This window comes from Heptranchias perlo, chromosome 25 (genome assembly GCF_035084215.1).
Source record: "Heptranchias perlo isolate sHepPer1 chromosome 25, sHepPer1.hap1, whole genome shotgun sequence".
NCBI classification, from domain to species: Eukaryota; Metazoa; Chordata; class Chondrichthyes; order Hexanchiformes; family Hexanchidae; genus Heptranchias; species Heptranchias perlo.
The window spans coordinates 8,776,724-8,797,155 of record NC_090349.1 but is presented as its reverse complement, the minus strand read 5'-3'; the positions used below and the strand labels follow the sequence as shown (position 1 = coordinate 8,797,155).

General features: G+C 43.5%; 1 protein-coding gene across 1 annotated transcript in view; it reads left to right on the top strand.

Moving 5' to 3' along the window:
* ppil2 (peptidylprolyl isomerase (cyclophilin)-like 2) overlaps positions 1 to 20,432 on the top strand; it is a 296,148-nt gene that overhangs the window by 79,101 nt on the left and 196,615 nt on the right. Inside the window, exon 9 of the mRNA XM_068005535.1 lies at positions 16,886 to 16,961. Coding sequence (XP_067861636.1) covers positions 16,886 to 16,961 — 76 coding nt within the window. The remainder of the gene's footprint in view (positions 1 to 16,885; positions 16,962 to 20,432) is intronic.

Sequence of the window (20,432 nt, the reverse complement as noted above, 5' to 3'; positions counted from 1 at the left end):
GGAATTCTGCATTAGCTCTAGAGTAAGAAAATGCACAAGCTTAAGTGGTCCAGAAAGAATTTTTTGTCATCCAAACTGCATGTCTTTAAGCTTCTATTTTCTTGTAATATTTTCCTTCATTTTTTTCCTCTGTTTTCTAATGACTCTTACAGTGTTTTCCTTCACTATCATGGTCCCATCTTTCCTCCAAATTAGCACACATGATTGTGTTTGTTGACACTGGATACCATATAGAATGGTTACACAATGTTACTCAGTGAAAATAGTCATGCACTGCACTGATATTAAACCACAAGATCCTAGAATGCCAAAGAAACATTTTTTGCTGATCTAGACCAGCAAAAGTAGTTCTGACATCAGGCCAGTGGAACCTCTGACATCGGCAAGAGTTGCTTTTTTAAAATGAGAAAAGCTTTCTGAAAGTATCTTTACAGATCTATCACTGCTATATCCGTGTTTAAAAGAAAAGATTGTTCTGGAAGGTGGTGTATTTAATAGTTAAGTATCTCTGAATGAAATTCCCATAGAATCTGCTAGACAAGACATTGTAGTGACTGTTAGATGAAGCAAGATTGTAGTTCTGCAGTGAGCCTTCCCTCATTTGAGGTCTCTATACTAACCAGGCAGGTGGCCTGCTGTCAGTCTTCAGCTGACGTTGCTCTTGATCTGGTTGTTAGCTACACAAGAATGGCACAACACGACTCTCTCTTATTCTCATCACTGTGGTTCACCTCCACTGAGTGTCTGAGATCCAGTAGATATGATCAGGATTTACATGCACAAAGTTGAATCCTCACACACTCTGGCATGGTACATCATAGCTGCAATATGTTGTGGCACCACACAATGGAAGTTTTTTAAAAAACAAAATGTAGTTTGACGTTTATCTACATTAAAGGTGCTGTGTGTGTGTTTATATGTACGTACGTACACACACACACACACACACACACACACACACGTTATTTTTGTTTGTGTTAGGTGGTGCAGAGGAAATTGAAGGGTCCAGTCCAGTCTCTGGATTCCAGTGACATTTGATTTTACAAGAAAGTTGAAAAGCATTTTTGTGGTTTATAATGTTGTGAACCAGGCTGAGGTTCAAAAATGTTGCTGTTCAATTAATTTTGCTAAGACAGTTTCTCCTCTTTGCAGTTGATGGCGTTTGAATCGGCAATCTTTTGATCAAACTGATTTTGATGCATTTGTATCCAGTTGGATTCTCACCCTCATCAATAGATACCAAGTTACTGAAGCACAAAGGCTGCAAAAATGCAAGGGGGAGGAAATATAGTGGTTGGTGCATATCTGGCAGGTTGATGTGTGAACCGTGTTTATTTCATACACTACGCTGTTGAAATCAAAGTTGGATAAGCCTGTGAGGAGTCCACCGACAATCCTGCTCCCAAATTAAAAGTATTCAACTGCAGCTTTCTTATTTTATTCCAAGGCTGCTGTGGATTGAGACATTATAGGACCATTTTTGCTTTATTTTGGAAATGTAGATAATTTCTGTGAAAACAAAAGTGGCCATTTAAAAACGCTGACAAAGGCCTTTAACGGAAAGGGTTAAGCACTGCATGTCTTTCGATTTAATTAGGCCTAAATTACTCTGATTTTCCAAAAATACGATAACAATCTGAGGTATCCAAGTTGCTCTCCCAAGGAGTGAGTGAGTGTTGGGGCAGTCCTATTAAGAAGATTATACTCCCACTCCTCTGACTGACTGTGGCAGCTGTTACCAAGCAAAAATCACTGGAAATATCTTTGTGTTTGAGTCCTGTTAGACCCAAGGCAAAAACATTGTAAGAGGAATTCAAGTCAGTGCAAGTTTTACAAGTCATACCATTGACCTTTCCTATCCTTTTGACACTGTTACTATCTCTTTTTGTTAGACAGCGACTGTTGTTGACATAATTAGAGGAACTAGCCCAGAGACATTACTGCCCCTAAAGGTGTGAGGGAACTATATGTGAAGTGCTTTGGGATGTTTCTGAGACATGATAAGGTGCAATGTAAATGCAAGTCTTTTTCTGTGTTATCGTCCATAGAGAGTCATTAATCCAGAGCTTCAGCTTCACCTGTGTATGTTCATAGAGCTCCATCAAAGGGCTGGTTGGGCTTCCACTTTAATCCTTTTAGCCAATGTAAATCTCCAGGACAGTCATTTATATTTTCTGCAGTCTGAATTTATTTTTGGTCCAGCATTTTTTTGTATAAATCAACTTTTAAATATGTCAAAATGAATGAATAGAAAATGTGCTAAATAGGTTAGTAAGAGATGGTAAAGAGACTCAGGAATCCTGCATGTCACTCATCATTTCTCTAGGACTCTACAGTTCTCTAAGTCTTTGACTTTGTTCTTCTCCCACCAAACTCAGTTTCTTGTACCGGGAGTGTCACACAGTTTGTTTTTCTTCCTCCTCTGTAATGGAGGGGAAGAGAATGGCTTGCCCTCTGTTTGTTTGTTTTTCTGACCTACATTTGTACTGCTGTCTTAAAGTTACCAGTTCCCTACAAAATCTTTCACATTCTAATGAACATAAAGAAACTGCTTATTATTCTGGGGCTGATTCTGACCAACAAAGAACAATGCCCCCACCCCCCAACTCCCAAATACTGATGCAGAAGCTGCAAGAAAGGCCATGTTCTCAGCAGTCTCTTGCTTTATTACCGTCCAGTACTGAAATAAATGACTTAATAAAATCGTTTCACGGAGGCACATGGATCCAGATTTACAAACCTAATGAAACATTCTCCATGATGGTAATCCCCACTGTTGTACAATGGGCAGGAGGGCCAACAAATGTGGTAACTCTTATCAGTGACAACAGCAAATGCTGGAAGTTTGCAGCAGGTCAGTCAGTATCTGTAAAGAGAAAAGACGGGTTATTACATTTCAGTTGTGTATCCATTATTAAGTTATATTTTGGGAGTTTACCCTATCTTTTCTCTTTACTGATACTGACTGACTTGCTGGGCATTTTCTGTTTTAACTTAAGATTTTCAGCGTTTGGAGCTTCTCATTTTTATGTTGCCATAACAACAGCAGCGTGTGTACACAGTACTTCTTGCACACAGACGGAATTGGATGTGACTGCTCTGAGCTAGTAGCTGGAAGGCATCACCGGCCTCCCTTGGATTTTCTCATAACCAGCACTGTTGAAGTTAAGAACTAAGCAGAGTAGAGTCGAGCTTGTGTCTACACTACCCACCATGACCAATTATTTCTAAAACACCAATGACGTGTCAGCCTTGGCTCAGTGATAGCACACTCACCTCTGAACCCAGTCACGAGCATATAATCTGATGCGGTACTGAGGGAGCATTGTCTGGAGTGCCGACTTTTGGATGTAACATAAAACCAATGTTTTCAATGTTCAATGACTGTTCAAGTGGACATAAATGATCCCATGGCACTATTAAAAGAAGAGATGGGGAGTTCTCCTGGTGTCCTGGCCAACATTAATCCCTTAACCTACACCACTTTTTAAAAAATTATCTGGTCATCTGTCTCATTGCTGTTTGTGGGACCTAGCTCTGCCCAAAGAAACATGAACAAGGCCCCCTATCACTCAATCAGATAATCTGCTTGCACTCTCTAAAATATTTACAACAGCTGGTGTTTATACGGTGCCTTTAACGTTGTAAGACGTATCAAGGCGCTTCACAGGAGCGTCAGACAAAATTTGACACCGAGCCACGTAAGGACAGGTGACCAAAATCTTGGTCAAAGAGGTAGGTTTTAAGGAGCATCACAAAGAAGAAGAGAGAGGTTTAGGGAGGGAATTCCAAAGCTTAGGGCCTAGGCACCATTGGGGTGAAGGAAATCGGGGATGTGCAAGAGCCCAGAATGTGAGGAACGCAGAGTTCTCGGAGAGTTGTAGAGCTGGAGGATAGGGAGGGATTTGAACACAAGAATGAGAATTTTAGATTTGAGGTGTTGCTGGACCGGGAACCAATGTAAATCAGCGAGCGCATGGGTGAACAGGACTTGGACTTGGTGACTTTGGATGAGCTGAAGTTTACGGAGAGTGGAAGATGGGAGGCCAGCCAGGAGAGCATTTGAATAGTCAAGTCTGGAGGTAACAAAAGCACGGATGAGCACCATGTTGGTGTGGAATTGCTAGTTAGTTTTGTGCCAGCACCATGGAGTTTGTGATAGGGTTTGTTACGTTTACCCCACAGTACTTCATTCTGATGGATCTCGGCTTGGCTACAATATTGGAAGTATCTTCATCAGTTGCTGATCTCAGATCCTTGATTTCAATGTATTCACCTGCTGTATATGTACCAAACAGCCCCTTAACACTCTTCATGTCTCTCTAGAAAAAAATTCCAAACAAACTGTTGTATTCTAAGTTTAGAAGTTAATGCTTATTGTCTGCAGATCAGCAACTTGAATCCATTGACCTGTGGACTGCCTGCATCAATGTATTAAGTTCATGAATCTATAAGACCTTGGGTTTTAAACCATGAACTTATAGAAAACTATATTTGTATGGTTATTTCAACAAAGATCTTACAAAATTAGTAAGTCAGTAAACATAACTACTCAGATATCCAAGTTGTACTCTGAGATGTTTGACTGGACTAGTTAAATGGATAGAATTCTGAGGCTCATGAAAAACAGCCAACATTGGGAGTGTGGGAGCTGCAGCATTGTAATGCAAAGCAGTCTTAAAGGTAACCAAATTCAAATTACTAGTAGAGTTGTGGTGAGTATTCTGCGGTGCTAATAATCTGTCAGTGTGGGAATCTAAATATAATTGAATTATGGGGCTTGCTCCTTTTCAGCTGTTTTAAGAGGTAATGTAGGTGATTGTACAATTCCTGCCTAATTGTAACGTACGTGTTTATCTGCAACTTAATGGCCTGAAGTCCAACACAAAGCATAATGGGAAGGCTTGAAATCACCATTTGAGAAGCCCACCCAGCACAAGGTCTATATGCAGCCAGATTCTCCTGTCACATTTTTCATTTTTGTCACACTGATCACTCCCTAGTTGTAAGTGAGTTACTTTCACTTGGATCAGCACAATTACATGGCTGGAGGCAGCTACAGATTGGCTGTAGGTACAGTGGAGGATTATCTTTCCCCATGTTTAAAGCATCCTTTGCCAGGGGGATGGGAAAGTGACATGCTGCAGATCTTTTTTTGCTTCCTGTGAGGTGCATGCGTGCAACCAGTGATGGCTCCTGCAGATTTTTTTCTCCCTTGCTTGCTGTAGACTGGTGCCAGGTTTTTACAGGGTGCATCATATTAGGAGCTCTGTATGGGCCTTTCAGGTAGAAGCCTGCATTCTATAGTTCTGAGGCCTAGTCTGCCGTACAACTGCTCATTTAAAAATAGTGTAATTGAAATCCAGGATCAGCAAAGAATTTAATCCTTTCACCTGATGTAAAACGAATTTCTCTGACATGGCTTCTTCTCTGGCTCTGTTAAGCTTGCCTTGGAAAATGTCAGATGATGATCCCTCTCTGTTGTAGAATTTTACCTGTCGGCCTCCAGTTCACTCTTCAAACTAGTTTTGAGTCTCATGGTAAAATAAACGATGCCTTCGAAACTCCAAATGGTTAATGGCCCCCAATCCACAGTAAAATTGTAATAACAGTATTTCACTGATTAGTCTTGCCAGTTTCAACTCCCTAGTGTATAATTCCTTGAACTGACATTTTGAATGCACTAAATTTTCTTGGCTGAAGTGGTCTATACCACTTCTAACCTTATTGTAAATTGTTATAGTAAATCAACCGACGTGATGACAGCAAACAAATCCCAGTGTTCCTCTTTGTGCTGAAACCTTCATTGACTCATGGCATATCTGATAGTTCTAGTACTAAACCATTAGCTTTCTGCTCCTGTCATCTCGTTCTTGTTGAACTGCAGCCTTATTTGTCTGGGGACAAGGTGCAAAGAAAATCAAATTAAGGCCAGTTTTTTTTTCTCTCTTGCTTGCACTGACCATCTCCCCTTCTCTTCACTTAGTGTTAGTATGTATGTTATTGAAGAGATCTTGGGGAAGCAGAGACCCACAACCTGTTGTGACACTGCTCAAAAGTCAGGTTCACTCATTTTAAATTGTGCTGTCAACTGCAGGCAAAAAACATATCTGCCATCAGCAGCACTCCATCGCTGTAAAACCACCTAGATGCTCCCAGTCAAAGGCAAGCACAGCTTATGTTTTGTTAAAACTCACCCCACTTCCCACCCCCCCATGCTGATCACTATCCCTAACCTCAGAACAACACTGCCTACTGCACTAGTATAAGATTTCTGTTTCTCATATCAGCCATGCTGGTGACCACTGAATAAACAAACAGGAACTGCATATGGCTTTCACTCACTCACAAGCCGTGGCTCAGTGGTAACACTGTCGTCTGAGTCAGAAGGTTGTGTATTCAAGTCCCACCCCAAAGACTTGAGCACAAAATGCAGGCTGATACTCCAGTGCAGTACTGAGGGAGTGCTGCACTGTTGGAGATGTCGTCTTTCAGCTGAGAAGTTAAGCCGAGGCTCCGTCTGCCTGTTCAGATGGATGTAAAAGATCCAGTGGCACCATTTTGAAGAGTAGGGGAGTTCTCCCCAGTGTCCTGGCCAATATTTATCCCTCAACCAACACCTAAAACCAATTATTTGGTCATTATCACTCTGCTGTTTGTGGGTGCTTGCTGTGTACAAATTGGCTGCCGGCTTTCTACATTATAACAGTTTCTACACTTCGAAAATTACTTCATTGGCTGTAAAGCGCTTTGAGACGTTCTGAGGTCATGAAAGGCGCTATATAAATGCAAGTTTGTTCTTAAGTGTATTAATTTTTTAAAGATGAAACTGACCAATGTGGGTTAATGAGATACAATGAGCTGACACTCCACAGCACTTGGATTTCATTTGAAACACTGGATGATCTGCAAGGCCTGCTTGACACTGATTAATGTAGCTTTGAAACCGGTAGTACAGCCATGTTTGCAGATCTTCCTACAGTTACTGTGTTGACATTCCAGCTTTTACTGTTGCGTTCTTATTTTCTGACCGAGACAACAAGCCTCAAAAGGAAAGCAGCTGCTCTTCTTGGCACTTGCCCATGACCTTCATCGAGGGTCTGTGACACCAGTTCTGATATATTTCCCTCCTGTCATTTTGAAGTCTTGGGCAAATGAAGCGCAGTGCCTATATTTAAATAGCGGGACAATTCTAATCTAGGAAACGATAGGCGCATTAGTTTTGCATTAATACCAGGTATAATAATGAATGCCATACTAAGCAAGTTGCATAGGAACTCTTCCATCACCATCCCTGGCTATGTCCTGTCCCACCGGCAGGACAGACCGACCAGAGGTGGCGGTACAGTGATATACAATCAGGAGGGAGTGGCCCTGGGAGTCCTCAACATGGACTCTGGACCCCATGAAATCTCATGGCATCAGGTCAAACATGAGCAAGGAAACCTCCTGTTGATTACCACCGACAGCCCTCCCTCAGCTGATGAATCAGTCCTCCTCCATGTGGAACACCACTTGGAGGAAGCACTGAGGGTAGCAAGGGCACAGAATGTACTCTGGGTGGGGGACTTCAATGTCCATCACCAAGAGTGGCTCGGTAGCACCACTACTGACTGAGATGGCCGAGTCCTGAAGAACGTAGCTGCCAGACTGGGCATGCAGCAGGTGGTGAGCGAACCAACACGAGGGAAAAACTTACTTGACCTCATCCTCACCAATCTACCTGTCGCAAATGCATCTGTCCATGACAGTATTGGTAGGAGTGACCACCGCACAGTCCTTGTGGAGACGAAGTCCCGTCTTCGCACTGAGGACACCATCCAATGTGTTGTGCAGCACTACCACCGTGCTAAATGGGATAGATTCAGAACAGATCTAGCAGCTCAAAACTGGGCAACCATGAGGCGCTGGGGGCCATCAGCAGCAGCAGAATTGTATTCCAGCACAATCTGTAACCTCATGGCCCAGCATATTCCTCACTCTACCATTACCAACAAGCCAGGGGATCAACCCTGGTTCAGTGAGGAGTGTAGAAGAGCATGCCAGGAGCAGCACCAGACGTACCGAAAAATGAGGTGCCAACCTGGTGAAGCTACAACTCAGGACTACATGCGTGCTAAACAGCGGAAGCAACATGCTATAGACAGAGCTAAGCGATTCCACAACCAACGGATCAGATCAAAGCTCTGCAGTCGTGCCACATCGAGTCGTGAATGGTGGTGGACAATTAAACAACTAACGGGAGGAGGAGGCTCTGCAAACATTCCCATCCTCAATGATGGCGGAGTCCAGCACGTGGGTGCAAAAGACAAGGCTGAAACGTTTGCAACCATCTTCAGCCAAAAGTGCCGAGTGAATGATCCATCGTGACCTCCTCCTGATATCCCCACCATCACAAAAGCCAGTCTTCAGCCAATTCGATTCACTCCACGTGATATCAAGAAAAGGCTGAATGCACTGGATACAGCAAAGGCTATGGGCCCCAACAACATCCCGGCTGTAGTGCTGAAGATTTGTGCTCCAGAACTAGCTGTGCCTCTAGCCAAGCTGTTCCAGTTCAGCTACAACACTGGCATCTACCTGACAATGTGGAAAATTGCCCAGGTATGTCCTGTCCACAAAAAGCAGGACAAATCCAATCCGGCCAATTACTGCCTCATCAGTCCACTCGCGATCATCAGCAAAGTGATGGAAGGTGTCGTCGACAGTGCTATCAAGCAGCACTTACTCACCAATAACCTGCTCACTGATGCTCAGTTTGGGTTCCGCCAGGACCACTCGGTTCCAGACCTCATTACAGCCTTGGTCCAAACATGGACAAAAGAGCTGAATGAGGTGAGAGTGACTGCCCTTGACATCAAGGCAGCATTTGACCGAGTGTGGCACCAAGGAGCCCTCGTAAAATTGAAGTCAATGGGAATAGGGGGGGAAACTCTCCAGTGGCTGGAGTCATACCCACCACAAAGGAAGATGGCAGTGGTTGTTGGAGGCCAATCATCACAGCCCCAGGGCATTGCTGCAGGAGTTCCTCGGGGCAGTGTCCTAGGCCTAACCATCTTCAGCTGCTTCATCAATGACCTTCCCTCCATCATAAGGTCAGAAATGGGGATGTTCGCTGATGATTGCACAGTGTTCAGTTCCATTCGCAACCCCTCAAATAATGAAGCAGTCCGAGCCTGCATGCAGCAAGACCTGGACAACATCCAGGCTTGGGCTGATAGGTGGCAAGTAACATTCGCGCCAGGCAATGACCATCTCCAACAAGAGAGAGTCTAACCACCTCCTGGGGGTCACCACTGACCAGAAACGTAACTGGACCAGCCATATAATTACTGTGGCTACAAGAGCAGGTGAGAGGCTGGGTATTCTGCGGCTAGTGACTCACTTTTTGACTCCCCAAAGCCTTTCCACCATCTACAAGGCACAAGTCAGGAGTGTGATGGAATACTCTCCACTTGCCTGGATGAGTGCAGCTCCAACTACATTCAAGAATCTCGACAGCATCCAGGACAAAGCAGCCCGCTTGATTGGCACCCCAACCACCACCCTAAACATTCACTCTCTTCACCACTGGCGCACAGTGGCTGCAGTGTGTACCATCCACAGGATACAATGCAGCAACTCGCCAAGGCTTCTTCGACAGCACCTCCCAAACCCGTGACCTCTACCACCTAGAAGGACAAGAGTAGCAGGTACATGGGAACAACACCACCTGCACGTTCCCCTCCAAGTCACACACCATCCCGACTTGGAAATATATCGCCGTTCCTTCATCATCGCTGGGTCAAAATCCTGGAACTCCCTTCCTAACAGCACTGTGGGAGAACATTCACCACACGGACTGCAGCAGTTCAAGAAGGCGGCTCACCACCACCTTCTCAAGGGCAATTAGGGATGGGCAATAAATGCCGGCCTCGCCAGCGACGCGCATATCCCATGAACAAAAAGAAAAGGAGTAAAGCCATTCAGCCCCTCGAGCCTGTTCCGCCATTCAATTAGATCATGGCTGATCTGTATCTTAACTCCATTTACCTGCCTTGGTTCCGTAACCCTTAATACCCTTGCCTAAGAAAAATCGATGAATCTCAGTTTTGAATTTTCAATTGACCCCCAGCCTCAACAGCTTTTTGGGGAGAGTTTTCCAGATTTCTGCTATCATTTGTGTGAAGAAGTGCTCCCTGACATCACCCCTGAATGACCCAGCTCTAATTTTAAGGTTAAGCCCCTTATTCTGGACTTCACCACCAGAAGAAATAGTTTCTCTCTTTAAGTTGGAGGAGTACCTGTATCATGACCGTTTAATAACTAACAGTCAGTATAGATTTAGGCTGGGAACGTGCTGCTTTGTGAACCTCCTCAATATTTTTGAGGATGTAAAGTAAAATAGGTAGTAGAAGCCCACAGGATATAGTTTATTTGGACTTCCAGAAGACCGTCGGCAAAACCCCACGTGAAGTAGTTTAAGCAGCACTCAAAGTCATGGGACTCCAGGGTAGAAGGTGGGATTGGATAAAAAATAGGAAACGGAGAGTAGTCCTGAGAGGCATAGTGTCAGACTGGGGGAGATGCTGAGTGGAGTATCATGGAGGCCAGTGCTTGAACCGACAGTCAGCATGGATTTGTTACGGGAAGGTCGTGTCTGACTAACTTGATTGAATTCTTTGAGCAGGCAGCAAGGAGAGTCGATAAGGGTAACGCTTTTGATGTGGTCTATATGGATTTTAGCAAAGCTTTTGACAAGGTTCCACATGGCAGACTGGTCAAAAAAGTAAAAGTCCATGGGATCCAAGGGAAAGTGGCTTGTTGGATCTAAAATTGGCTCAGTGGCAGGAAGCAAAGGATAATGGTTGATGGGTGTTTTTGCAACTGGAAGGCAGTTTCCAGTGAAGTTCCGCAAGGCTCAGTACTCGGTCCCTTGCTTTTTATGGTATATGTTAATGATTTGGACTTGAATGTGGGGGGCTTGATCAAGAAGTTTGCAGATGATACAACAATTGGCTGTGTGGTTAATAGTGAGGAGGAAAGCTGTGGACTGCAGGAAGATATCAATGGACTGGTCAGGTGGGCAGAAAAGTGGCAAATGGAATTCAATCCAGAGAAGTATGAGGTAATGCGTTTAGAGAGGGAAAACAAGGCAAGGCAGTACACAATAAATGGGAGAATACTGACAGATGTAGAGGAACAAAGGGGCCTTGGAGTGAATTACCACAGATCCCTGAAGGTAGCAGGACAGGTGGATAAGGCGGCATACAGGATACTTTCCCTTATTAGTCGGGGCATAGAATATAAGAGCAGGGAGGTTATGCTAGAACTGTATAAGACATTGGTTAGGCCACAGCTTGAGTACTGCATACAGTTCTGGTCACCACATTACAGAAAAGATGTGATTGCACCAGAGAGGGTACGGAGGAGATCTACGAGGATGTTGTCCGGGCTGGGGAATTTTAGCTATGAGAAAAGATTGGATAGGCTAGGATTGTTTTCTTTGGAACAAAGGAAGCTGAGGGGAGATTTAATTGAGGTATATAAAATTATGACGGGACTAGATAGAGTGGATATTTCCCTCAGCAGAGGGGTCAGTGACCAGAGGGCTTAGATTTAAAGTAATTGGTCGAATGATTAGAGGTGAGCTGAGGAGAAATTTTTTCACCCAGAGGGTAGTGGGGGTCTGGAACTCACTGCCTGAAAGGGTGGTAGAGGCAGAAACCCTCAACTCATTTAAAAAGTACTTGGATGTGCACTTGAAGTGCCCTAATCTACAGGGCTACGGATCAAGTGCTGGAAAATGGGATTAAGCTGGACAGCACTTTTTCGGCTGGCACGGACATGATGGGCCGAATGGCCTCCTTCTGTGCGGTAACTGTCAATGATTCTATGATTGAACCCTTGTTTCTTACACACATAAGTGATCTGGAATGCATAAATATAAAAGATTGCCTTGTTGAATTTGCAGCTAACAATTAAATAGGGCGTGCAGTGGGGATGGAGGATGCAATTAAGGTTTTGCAGAAGGATTTCTGTTCTGTAATTGGTCAGGCATGTGGCAAATGAAATTTAATATTGACCTATGTAAATATTGCATATTGGGAGAAAGTTGAGCAATGTGGATATACAATGAAGGGATTAGAATTAACAGAAGGAAACTTTGACGGATGTGAGACTTGCCATTTCCAATACCAAGACAATGTGAAAAAGTAAATAGAGAACTGGAACATGCAGCCAGAACAGTGGTGTACAAGTTTGCAAGTGTACAAGTCAGTTATACTGAGATTTTATAACGTACTAGTCATACTCCAGTTGGAATACTGCGTGTAGTTCTGATGGCCACAGTTGAAAAGGGACATACTTGCATTGGAAATGTCCCAGAGTACAGCAACAAGAATGATCCAAAATACAAAGGGGATGGGATATAGAGTCATAGAAGTTTACAACATGGAAACAGGCCCTTCGGCCCAACATGTCCATGTCGCCCAGTTTATACCACTAAGCTCATCCCAATTGCCTGCACTTGGCCCATATCCCTCTATACCCATCTTACCCATGTAACTATCCAAATGCTTTTTCAAAGACAAAATTGTACCCGCCTCTACTACTGCCTCTGGCAGCTCGTTCCAGACACTCACCACCCTTTGAGTGAAAAAATTGCCCCTCTGGACCTTTTTGTATCTCTCCCCTCTCACCTTAAATCTATGTCCTCTCGTTATAGACTCCCCTACCTTTGGGAAAAGATTTTGACTATCTACCTTATCTATGCCCCTCATTATTTTATAGACTTCTATAAGATCACCCCTTAACCTCCTACTCTCCAGGGAAAAAAGTCCCAGTCTATCCAACCTCTCCCTATGAGCAAAGATTAGAAAAACCTAACAACAACAATTTGCTGTTGCACCTCTAGCATAGTCAAACGTCCCAAGGTACTTCACAGAAGTGTTAACAAACAAAATTTGACACCGAGCCACATGAGATATTAGGACAGGTGACCAAAAGCTTGGTCAAAGAGGTAGGTTTTAAGGAGTGTCTTAAAGGAGGAGAGAAAGGTGGAGAGGTTTAGGGAGGGAATTCCTGAGCTTAGGTCCTAGGCAGCTGAAGACACAGCTGCCAACGATGGAGCGATTAAAATCGGGGATACGCAAGAGGCAAGAATTGGAGGAGCACAGAGATCTTGGAGGATTGTAGGGCTGGAGGAGATTACTGAGATAGGGAGGGGCGAGGCCATGGAGGGATTTGAAAACAAGGATCAGAATTTTAAAATCGAGGCGTTCCCGGACCAGGAGCCAGTGTAGGTCAGTGAGCCCAGGGGTGATGGGTGAACAGGATTTGGTGCAAGTTAGGATACGGGCAGCAGAGTTTTGGATGAGCTCAAGTTTATGGAGGGTGGAAGATGGGAGACCGGCCAGAAGAGCATTGGAATAGTCAAGTCTAGAGGTAACAAAGGCATGAATGAGGGTTTCAGCAGCAGATGAGCTGAGGCAGGGGTGGAGACGGGTGACATTATGGAGGTGGAAGTAGGCAGTCTTGGTAATGGAGCGGACATGTGGTCAGAAGTTCATCTCAGGGTCAAATAGGACAGCAAGGTTGCAAACGGACTGGTTCGGTCTCAGACAGTGGCCAGGGCGCTGGATGGAGTAGGTGGCTAGGGAATGGAGTTTGTAGCGGGGTCCGAAGACAATGGCTTCAATCTTCGCAATATTTAGTTGGAGGAAATTTTTGTTCATGTTGGACAAGCAGTGTGACAAAGCAGACGCAGTGGAGGGGTCGAGGGAGGTGGTGGTGAGGTGGAGCTGGGTGTCGTCAGCGTACATGTGGAACCTGACATCGTGTTTTTAGATGATGTCGCCGAGGGGCAGCATGTAGATGAGAAACAGGAGGGGCCAAGGATAGTTCCATGGGGGACTCCAGAGGTAACGGAGCAGGACGAGAAGCCATTGCAGGTGATTCTCTGGCTACAACTGGATAGATAAGAATGGAACCAGGTGCATGCAGTCAGCTGGACGACGGAGGAGAAGTGTTGGAGGATGGTGTGGTCAACCGTGTCAAAGGCTGCAGACAGTTCGAGAAGGATGAGGAAGGATAGTTTACCACAGTCACAGTCACTTGAGATATCATTTGTGACTTTGATAAGAGCCGGTTCAGTACTGTGGCAGGGGTGGAAAACTAATTGGAGGAATTCATACATGGAGTTGTGGGAAAGATGGTCACGGATTTGGGAGGCGACTACTCAATCAAGGACTTTGGAGAGGAAAGGGAGGTTGGAGATAGAGTGGTAGTTTGCAAGGACTGAGGGGGTGAAGGGTGGGTTTTATAAGGTGGGGAATGATGATTGCAGATTTGAAGGGGAGGGAGACAGTACCTGAGGAGAGGGAACTTAACAATATCAGCCAACATGGGGGCCAGGAAGCGAAGTTGGGTCGTCAACAGTTTGGCGAGAAAAGGGTCGAGGGAGCAAGAAGTGGGTCTCATGGTCAAGATGAGCTTGCAGAGGGCATGAGGGGAGATGGAAGAGAAACTAGAGAAAGATGCGAGTTCAGGGCCTGGATAGGGGGGAGCCATAGGGGAAGTTTGGCTTGGAGAGCTAGGGGAAGGGAGGGAAGCGGCAGAGGCAGCTGAACGGATGGCCGCAATCTTACTGACAAACTAGTCCATGAGTTCCTCGCTCTTGTTGGAGGTGAGGCTGGAGGAAGCAGGGGACAGGGGTTTAAGAAGACGGTCTGTAGTAGAGGAGAGAAGCCGGTGGTTATCTTTGCATTCCAATAGTGAGCAGTTTTGGCAGAGGAGAGCAGGACCCAATAGTGCTTTATGTGGTCCAGCCTGATCTGGCGATGAATGGCTAAACCAGTTGTCCGCCATAAACAGTCAAGTCTGTGTCCCTTGGACTTAAGGGAGCGGAGATGAATGCCATACCAGGGGGAGTGTCCAGGGTGTGAGAGAGTAATGGTTTTAATGGGGACTGAGCTCTACAATCTAGAGAAAAAGTTAAGGGGTATCCTCATGGAGGGGTATGTGATGTTATATGGTGAACCCAGGATATTTACTCAAGTCAGTCAGGCCAGTAGAGCCAGAAGGTATAAATTCAAATTAGTGAAAAATAAATTTAAAACCGATCTTAATAAATATTTATTTAGTTAGTTATGATGTTGTAATAATCTCCTAGAGAAAGTAGTGGAATCAAACACATTAAGGGAGTCCAAGGTGTCGTTTGACGCTAGGCTCCGTGAGTTGAAATATTAGAAGAACTTTTCTCATCCCTTACTTTTGCTTGTGTTCTTATAAAATTGTGGATAGTTGGACCAACTGGACCACTTCATTTTGTCACCTTGCCCCACCAGGGAGAGAGGACAATATATAGCCTAATAGACTAGTGTGTTGGATGGAGAATAACACACTAGCAAGAGTATTGCAAAATAATAATACTTCGAGGGGTTGATCAGCTTAAGTGATTTATTATGATCTGAACCCCAATGTTAGTTACCTCCTTAAAACACCTGTTTTAATTTAGCCAGAATAAGACTGTGGACATCATGGTGGAAATCAACCAAAAGTCATGCATGATTAAAATCCCAGAATTTGAACTGAAGTGCTATTATACCACAGGATTTGAAATGACGTGACTGCTGGCAGCCCTGCTGACATCAGATAGAGATTCTCACACGTCCTGTCCACTTCATCTCCAGTTAGAGAAAATGTCTGTTTCTGGGCTCTGTAGAAGAGCCCTTCTATCCGTGTCGGGGGGTTGGTGGGGGGGGGGCGGGAATAGGTCAGAGGCACATTGATGTCTTTGGAATCGAGTTAATTCCAAGAGGGTGATGAGATTGTGCAGCAGACCAGGGAGGCAGATGGTGTGGAAATATTTAAGAAAAATATTTGAGGGAGTGGGTGATTGAGAGGGATTAGTTTTTGAAACTGACCAGATTGACTGCAGAGTTTGCTGAAGGGAAATCAGAATGGAGTTGATCCTTTGTGACAGACTCTTGATGGGACTTGAAGACCAGTCCTGTCATGGGAGAGAGAGTGTACCAGATGTTGAGATTCTTCCCATTCTACTCCAGATAACCCTGCAAGCCAACACCCTAATGGAGAGGTGGTCAACCTTTCAAAGTTTGAGTGAGAAAAGAAATTTTATACTGGCAAAGAGCTGTGTTTGAAATATACTGATATTCTGACTGTAAACCACAAATATACCAGATAACCTTTTTTTTAAGTTTAGTCGGTCAATGTGACTTTTGACCTTATTTGCTTTGAACTGTTTACGTGTACTTTGAATTGTATTGTCCGATGCCCCTCTGTTTTTCACTCTTTGTTTCTTGCCCTCACATTCTCTCATTCTGCTGCTTTTGCTCTTTTCCCACTCTCACTTTCCCCCTTTCCTTATTTCTCCTATATTTCCCCTTTGCTTGCCTCCCACATTCCCCCGACCTGAGTCTCTCTCCCCTTTAGCCCTTCCCCCTCCTCCAATTCCCGTCATTGGCTCCTGCAGTCCATCAGTTATCTGTTGCAGAGGCTGAATGTTTGTGCTGTTGGGGTTAGTACATTGTTGTTTCCCATTTACTCTTTTGCTAGGCTCTGGGAAGAATTCGAAGTATGGGATGAACAGCTAAACATACAATTCTTAAGCTATAGAAAAGCAGAAAGCAGCTTCAAGTTGTTGGTTGGTCACACATTCCTCCTTTCAGCACTGTTTTATCCCTGCCTCTCTAAGTTACCTTTCTGCATTAATACTATTCTTAAACAGGTACAGCAGGATGAGATGTGGCAGCAAAGTGCCATGCTTACGGGTTAAAGTCCTCAAACTATTTTGGTATTAAATACATGAGAAAAGTTCCTCTTTTATTTTTGTCATGTTCTTCGGCCTGAACTGTAAACTTTCACTGATCTGTTTCTTCTGCAGGATCCATCCAATGTGGACAAGTTTAATGTTTCAAACTTTTTCCATGTCAAAAATGACCTGAAGGTTCCTGATCCAGGTAAGGAATCTCTCTCACTGATGGGCTTAGATATGATTGTTGGATTTCAAGTAGTGTCATTTGATTGTCGAAGTCTTTCATTATGGACACATTCCCTTCAATTCACATACTGGCCTATTTGTAAGTGAAATGGTATAACTTACATAGAGTCTACAGAACAGAAACAGGCCATTCAGCACAACTGGTCTTTGTCAGCATTTATGCTCCACCCGAGCCTCCTCCCACCCCTCGTCATCTAACCCTATTAGCGTATCCTTCTGTTCCTTTCTCCTTCGTGCTTATCTAGCTTCCCCTTAAATGCATCTATGCTATTTGTCTCAACTACTCCTTGTGGTAGTGTGTTCCACGTTCTTACCACTCTTTGGGTAAAGAAGTTTCTCCTGAATTCCCAATTGGATTTATGAGTTACTATCTTATATTTATGACCTCTAGCTTTGGACTCCCCCACAAGTGGAAACATTTTCTCGCGTTGACTTGATCAAACCCTTTCATTATCTTAAAGACCTCTATTAGGTCACCCCTCAGCCTTCTCTTTTCTAGAGAAAAGAGCCCCAGCCTGTTCAGCCTTTCATGATAAGTATATCCTCTCAGTTCTGGTATCATCTTTGTGAATGTTTTTTGCACCTTCTCCAATGCCTGTATATCCTTTTTATAATATGGAGACCACAACTATGCATAGTACTCCAAGTGTGGTCTAACCAAGGTTCTATACAAGCTTAACATAACTTCTTTGCTTTTCAATTCTATCCCTCTAGAAATGAACCCCAATGCTTGGTTTGCCTTTTTTATGGCCTTGTAGTGATTTGTGCATCTGTACCCCGTGATCCCTTTGCTCCTCTACCCCATTTAAACACTTACTGTTCAAGCAGTATGTGGCCTCCCTATTCCTCCTACCAAAATTTACTACCTCACACTTATCTGTATTGAAATTCATCTGCCAATTACACGCCCATTCTGCAAGTTTATTAATGTCTTCCTACATTTTGACCGCCCAATTTGGTGTCATCCTCAAATTTTGAGATTGTACTTTTGATTCCCAAGTCCAAATTGTTAATGTAAATTGTGAACCACAGTGGTCCCAGCATTGATTCCTGTGGAATACCACATCCCATCTTTTGCCAGTCTGAGTAGCTACCCTTAACCACTACTCTCTGTTTTCTGTTTGGTAGCCAGCTTGCTATCTATTCTGCTACCCGTCCCCTTACTCCATATGCTCCGACCTTAGTCATAAGTCTCCTATGTGGTATGTTATCAAAAGCCTTTTGAAAATCCAAATGTATTACATCTATTACATTATCCTTGTCTACTCTTTCTGTTACTTCTTCAAAGAATTCAATAAGGTTGGTCAAACATGACCAACCTTTGAAATCCGTGCTGACTACTCTTATATTTTCGGTTTCTAGATGTTTTTCAATTACATCTTTGAGTAAAGATTCCATTATCTTTCCTACCACCGATGTTAAGCTAACTTGTCTAGAGTTTCCTGGACTTGTTCTATCCCCCTTTTTTAAATATAGGAATCATGTTAGCTGTCTGCCAGCCCTCTGACACTATCCCCTTTTCTAATGATTTTTAATGTCCACGCATATTAACTTCTTTTAATATGCGTGGATGCAATCCATCCACACCAGGGGTTTTATCCTCTCTAAGTTTGATTAGTTCATCAATTATCTCCCCCTTTCCATCTTAAATGTCTTTATATCATTTTTGTTCTTCTCTTCTAATGTCCTGCCCACCTTGTTAGTCTCCCTGGTGAATACTGAGGCAAAGTATATATTCAATATTTCTGCCATTTGACTTTCATTACCTGTGAGTTTGTCTTGTGCATCCCTTACTGGCCCTCTCCCTATCCTCATTTTTCTTTTGTTATTTATGTGTCTGTAGAATACTTCACTATTTCTTTTTATATTCCTTGGGAATTTAATTTCATAGTTCCTCTTTGCATTCCTAACTTTTTTTGACATCTTTCCTAACCTCTTCGTATTCCCTTTTGTCATCCTTGCCTTTAAGCCTATGTTCTTAGAGTATACCTTTTTCCTTAGTTTCAATTTTACCCTTATCTCTTTATTCATCCATTGTGTTTTATTGTTGGCTGGTTTGTTCTTTTCTTTTTTTAAAGAGTATTATATTTCTCCTGAACTCTATTGATAACCGTTTTAAATACTTCCCACTGCTGGTCTATCTTTGTCTGCCAAATTTGTTATCCAGTTTATCTTCCCTAGTTCCATTCTCATCCCCTCAAAATTAGCTTTTTCCCATCTACTACTTTGGTTTTTATCTTACTTATGTTTTTCTCAATCATTGTTTTAAAACTTATTATGTTATGATCGCTATCGCCCCGATGTTCCTCTATGCTTACTTCTCTTTTCTGCTCTGGTTCATTTCCCATTACTAGATCCAGTAGTGATTCTGGGTATAAGGTATATACACTGCAAATACAGAGGTACATGAGGCTGTGTGGAGCCTATTATAAAGCTACCACTTCCATCTTGTATTCACAGAAGGCCTCCATTCATACATATCCCTTTGAATGTCGAATAGTCTTAGACCAGAAATTTACAGCACTCAAGAGAATCCCTGAGCAAGAGAGACAATTGTTTCTTAGACTTCCATGCATCTAAGTTCTGCAGAAAGAATAACTGTGTCCTTCTACTAGTGTAAGTTCTCACTAACTCACCAGAGCACATTTGATTTATGGGAGGTGCCTTAGTTTAACCAGCACACTGTAACTACTGCCTCCATAAACTGAGAGAGAGAGAGAGAGAGCGCAGGTGAGGGAGTTAATGCATGATCCACAGAAACAGGACTGACCATCTAAATATATATCTACAAGCTCCGGTTTAAGGTTTGTTGTGGTACTTTACAAGTTACTATGGGCTCTGAGCCAAAGGATGTCAGAGGAATCTAAATGAGCTACTGGGAGATGATTTAAACTGTGGCAGAGTCTACTCCTCTGCCATTTGTCACACTTGGTTGACCTGGTGTAGAAGAAGCAGGTCTTCAGTTATGATTATTCTGTGTAATTTATTTCACGAAAATAAAGTTACCATTACAGGACTTTGAAGATTTAGCTTGCAAATAACACTTAACACAACCGTGACTTGAACTCAATTGGATATTGATTGCTTGGTGAAAAACACCTCTCAGCTGATAGTGACCCTAAAGGCGTAGAAAAGAGTGATATCACTGCTGTTATTGGTCTGTCAGCAGAATCAGTGAAGGTAAACTAAGGGATTTGTGTTCTAAGGAATAGTATCAGGCAGTCCAGGTTGACAGCACTCTACTCTTAAATAGGGCGAGTAAAATATCTGGAGGTAATAGGGGCATGACTGCATAGGAGGAGGATGGTGCAGGCCGGTTGGGTGTGATAGAGGAAGAGGGCATAGATGAGGAATTATGACAGGAACATAAGTATGATGAGTAAAGGTTCGAGGAGGGATGGGCAAGGTGGGAGTGTGGAGGTAAAATCTT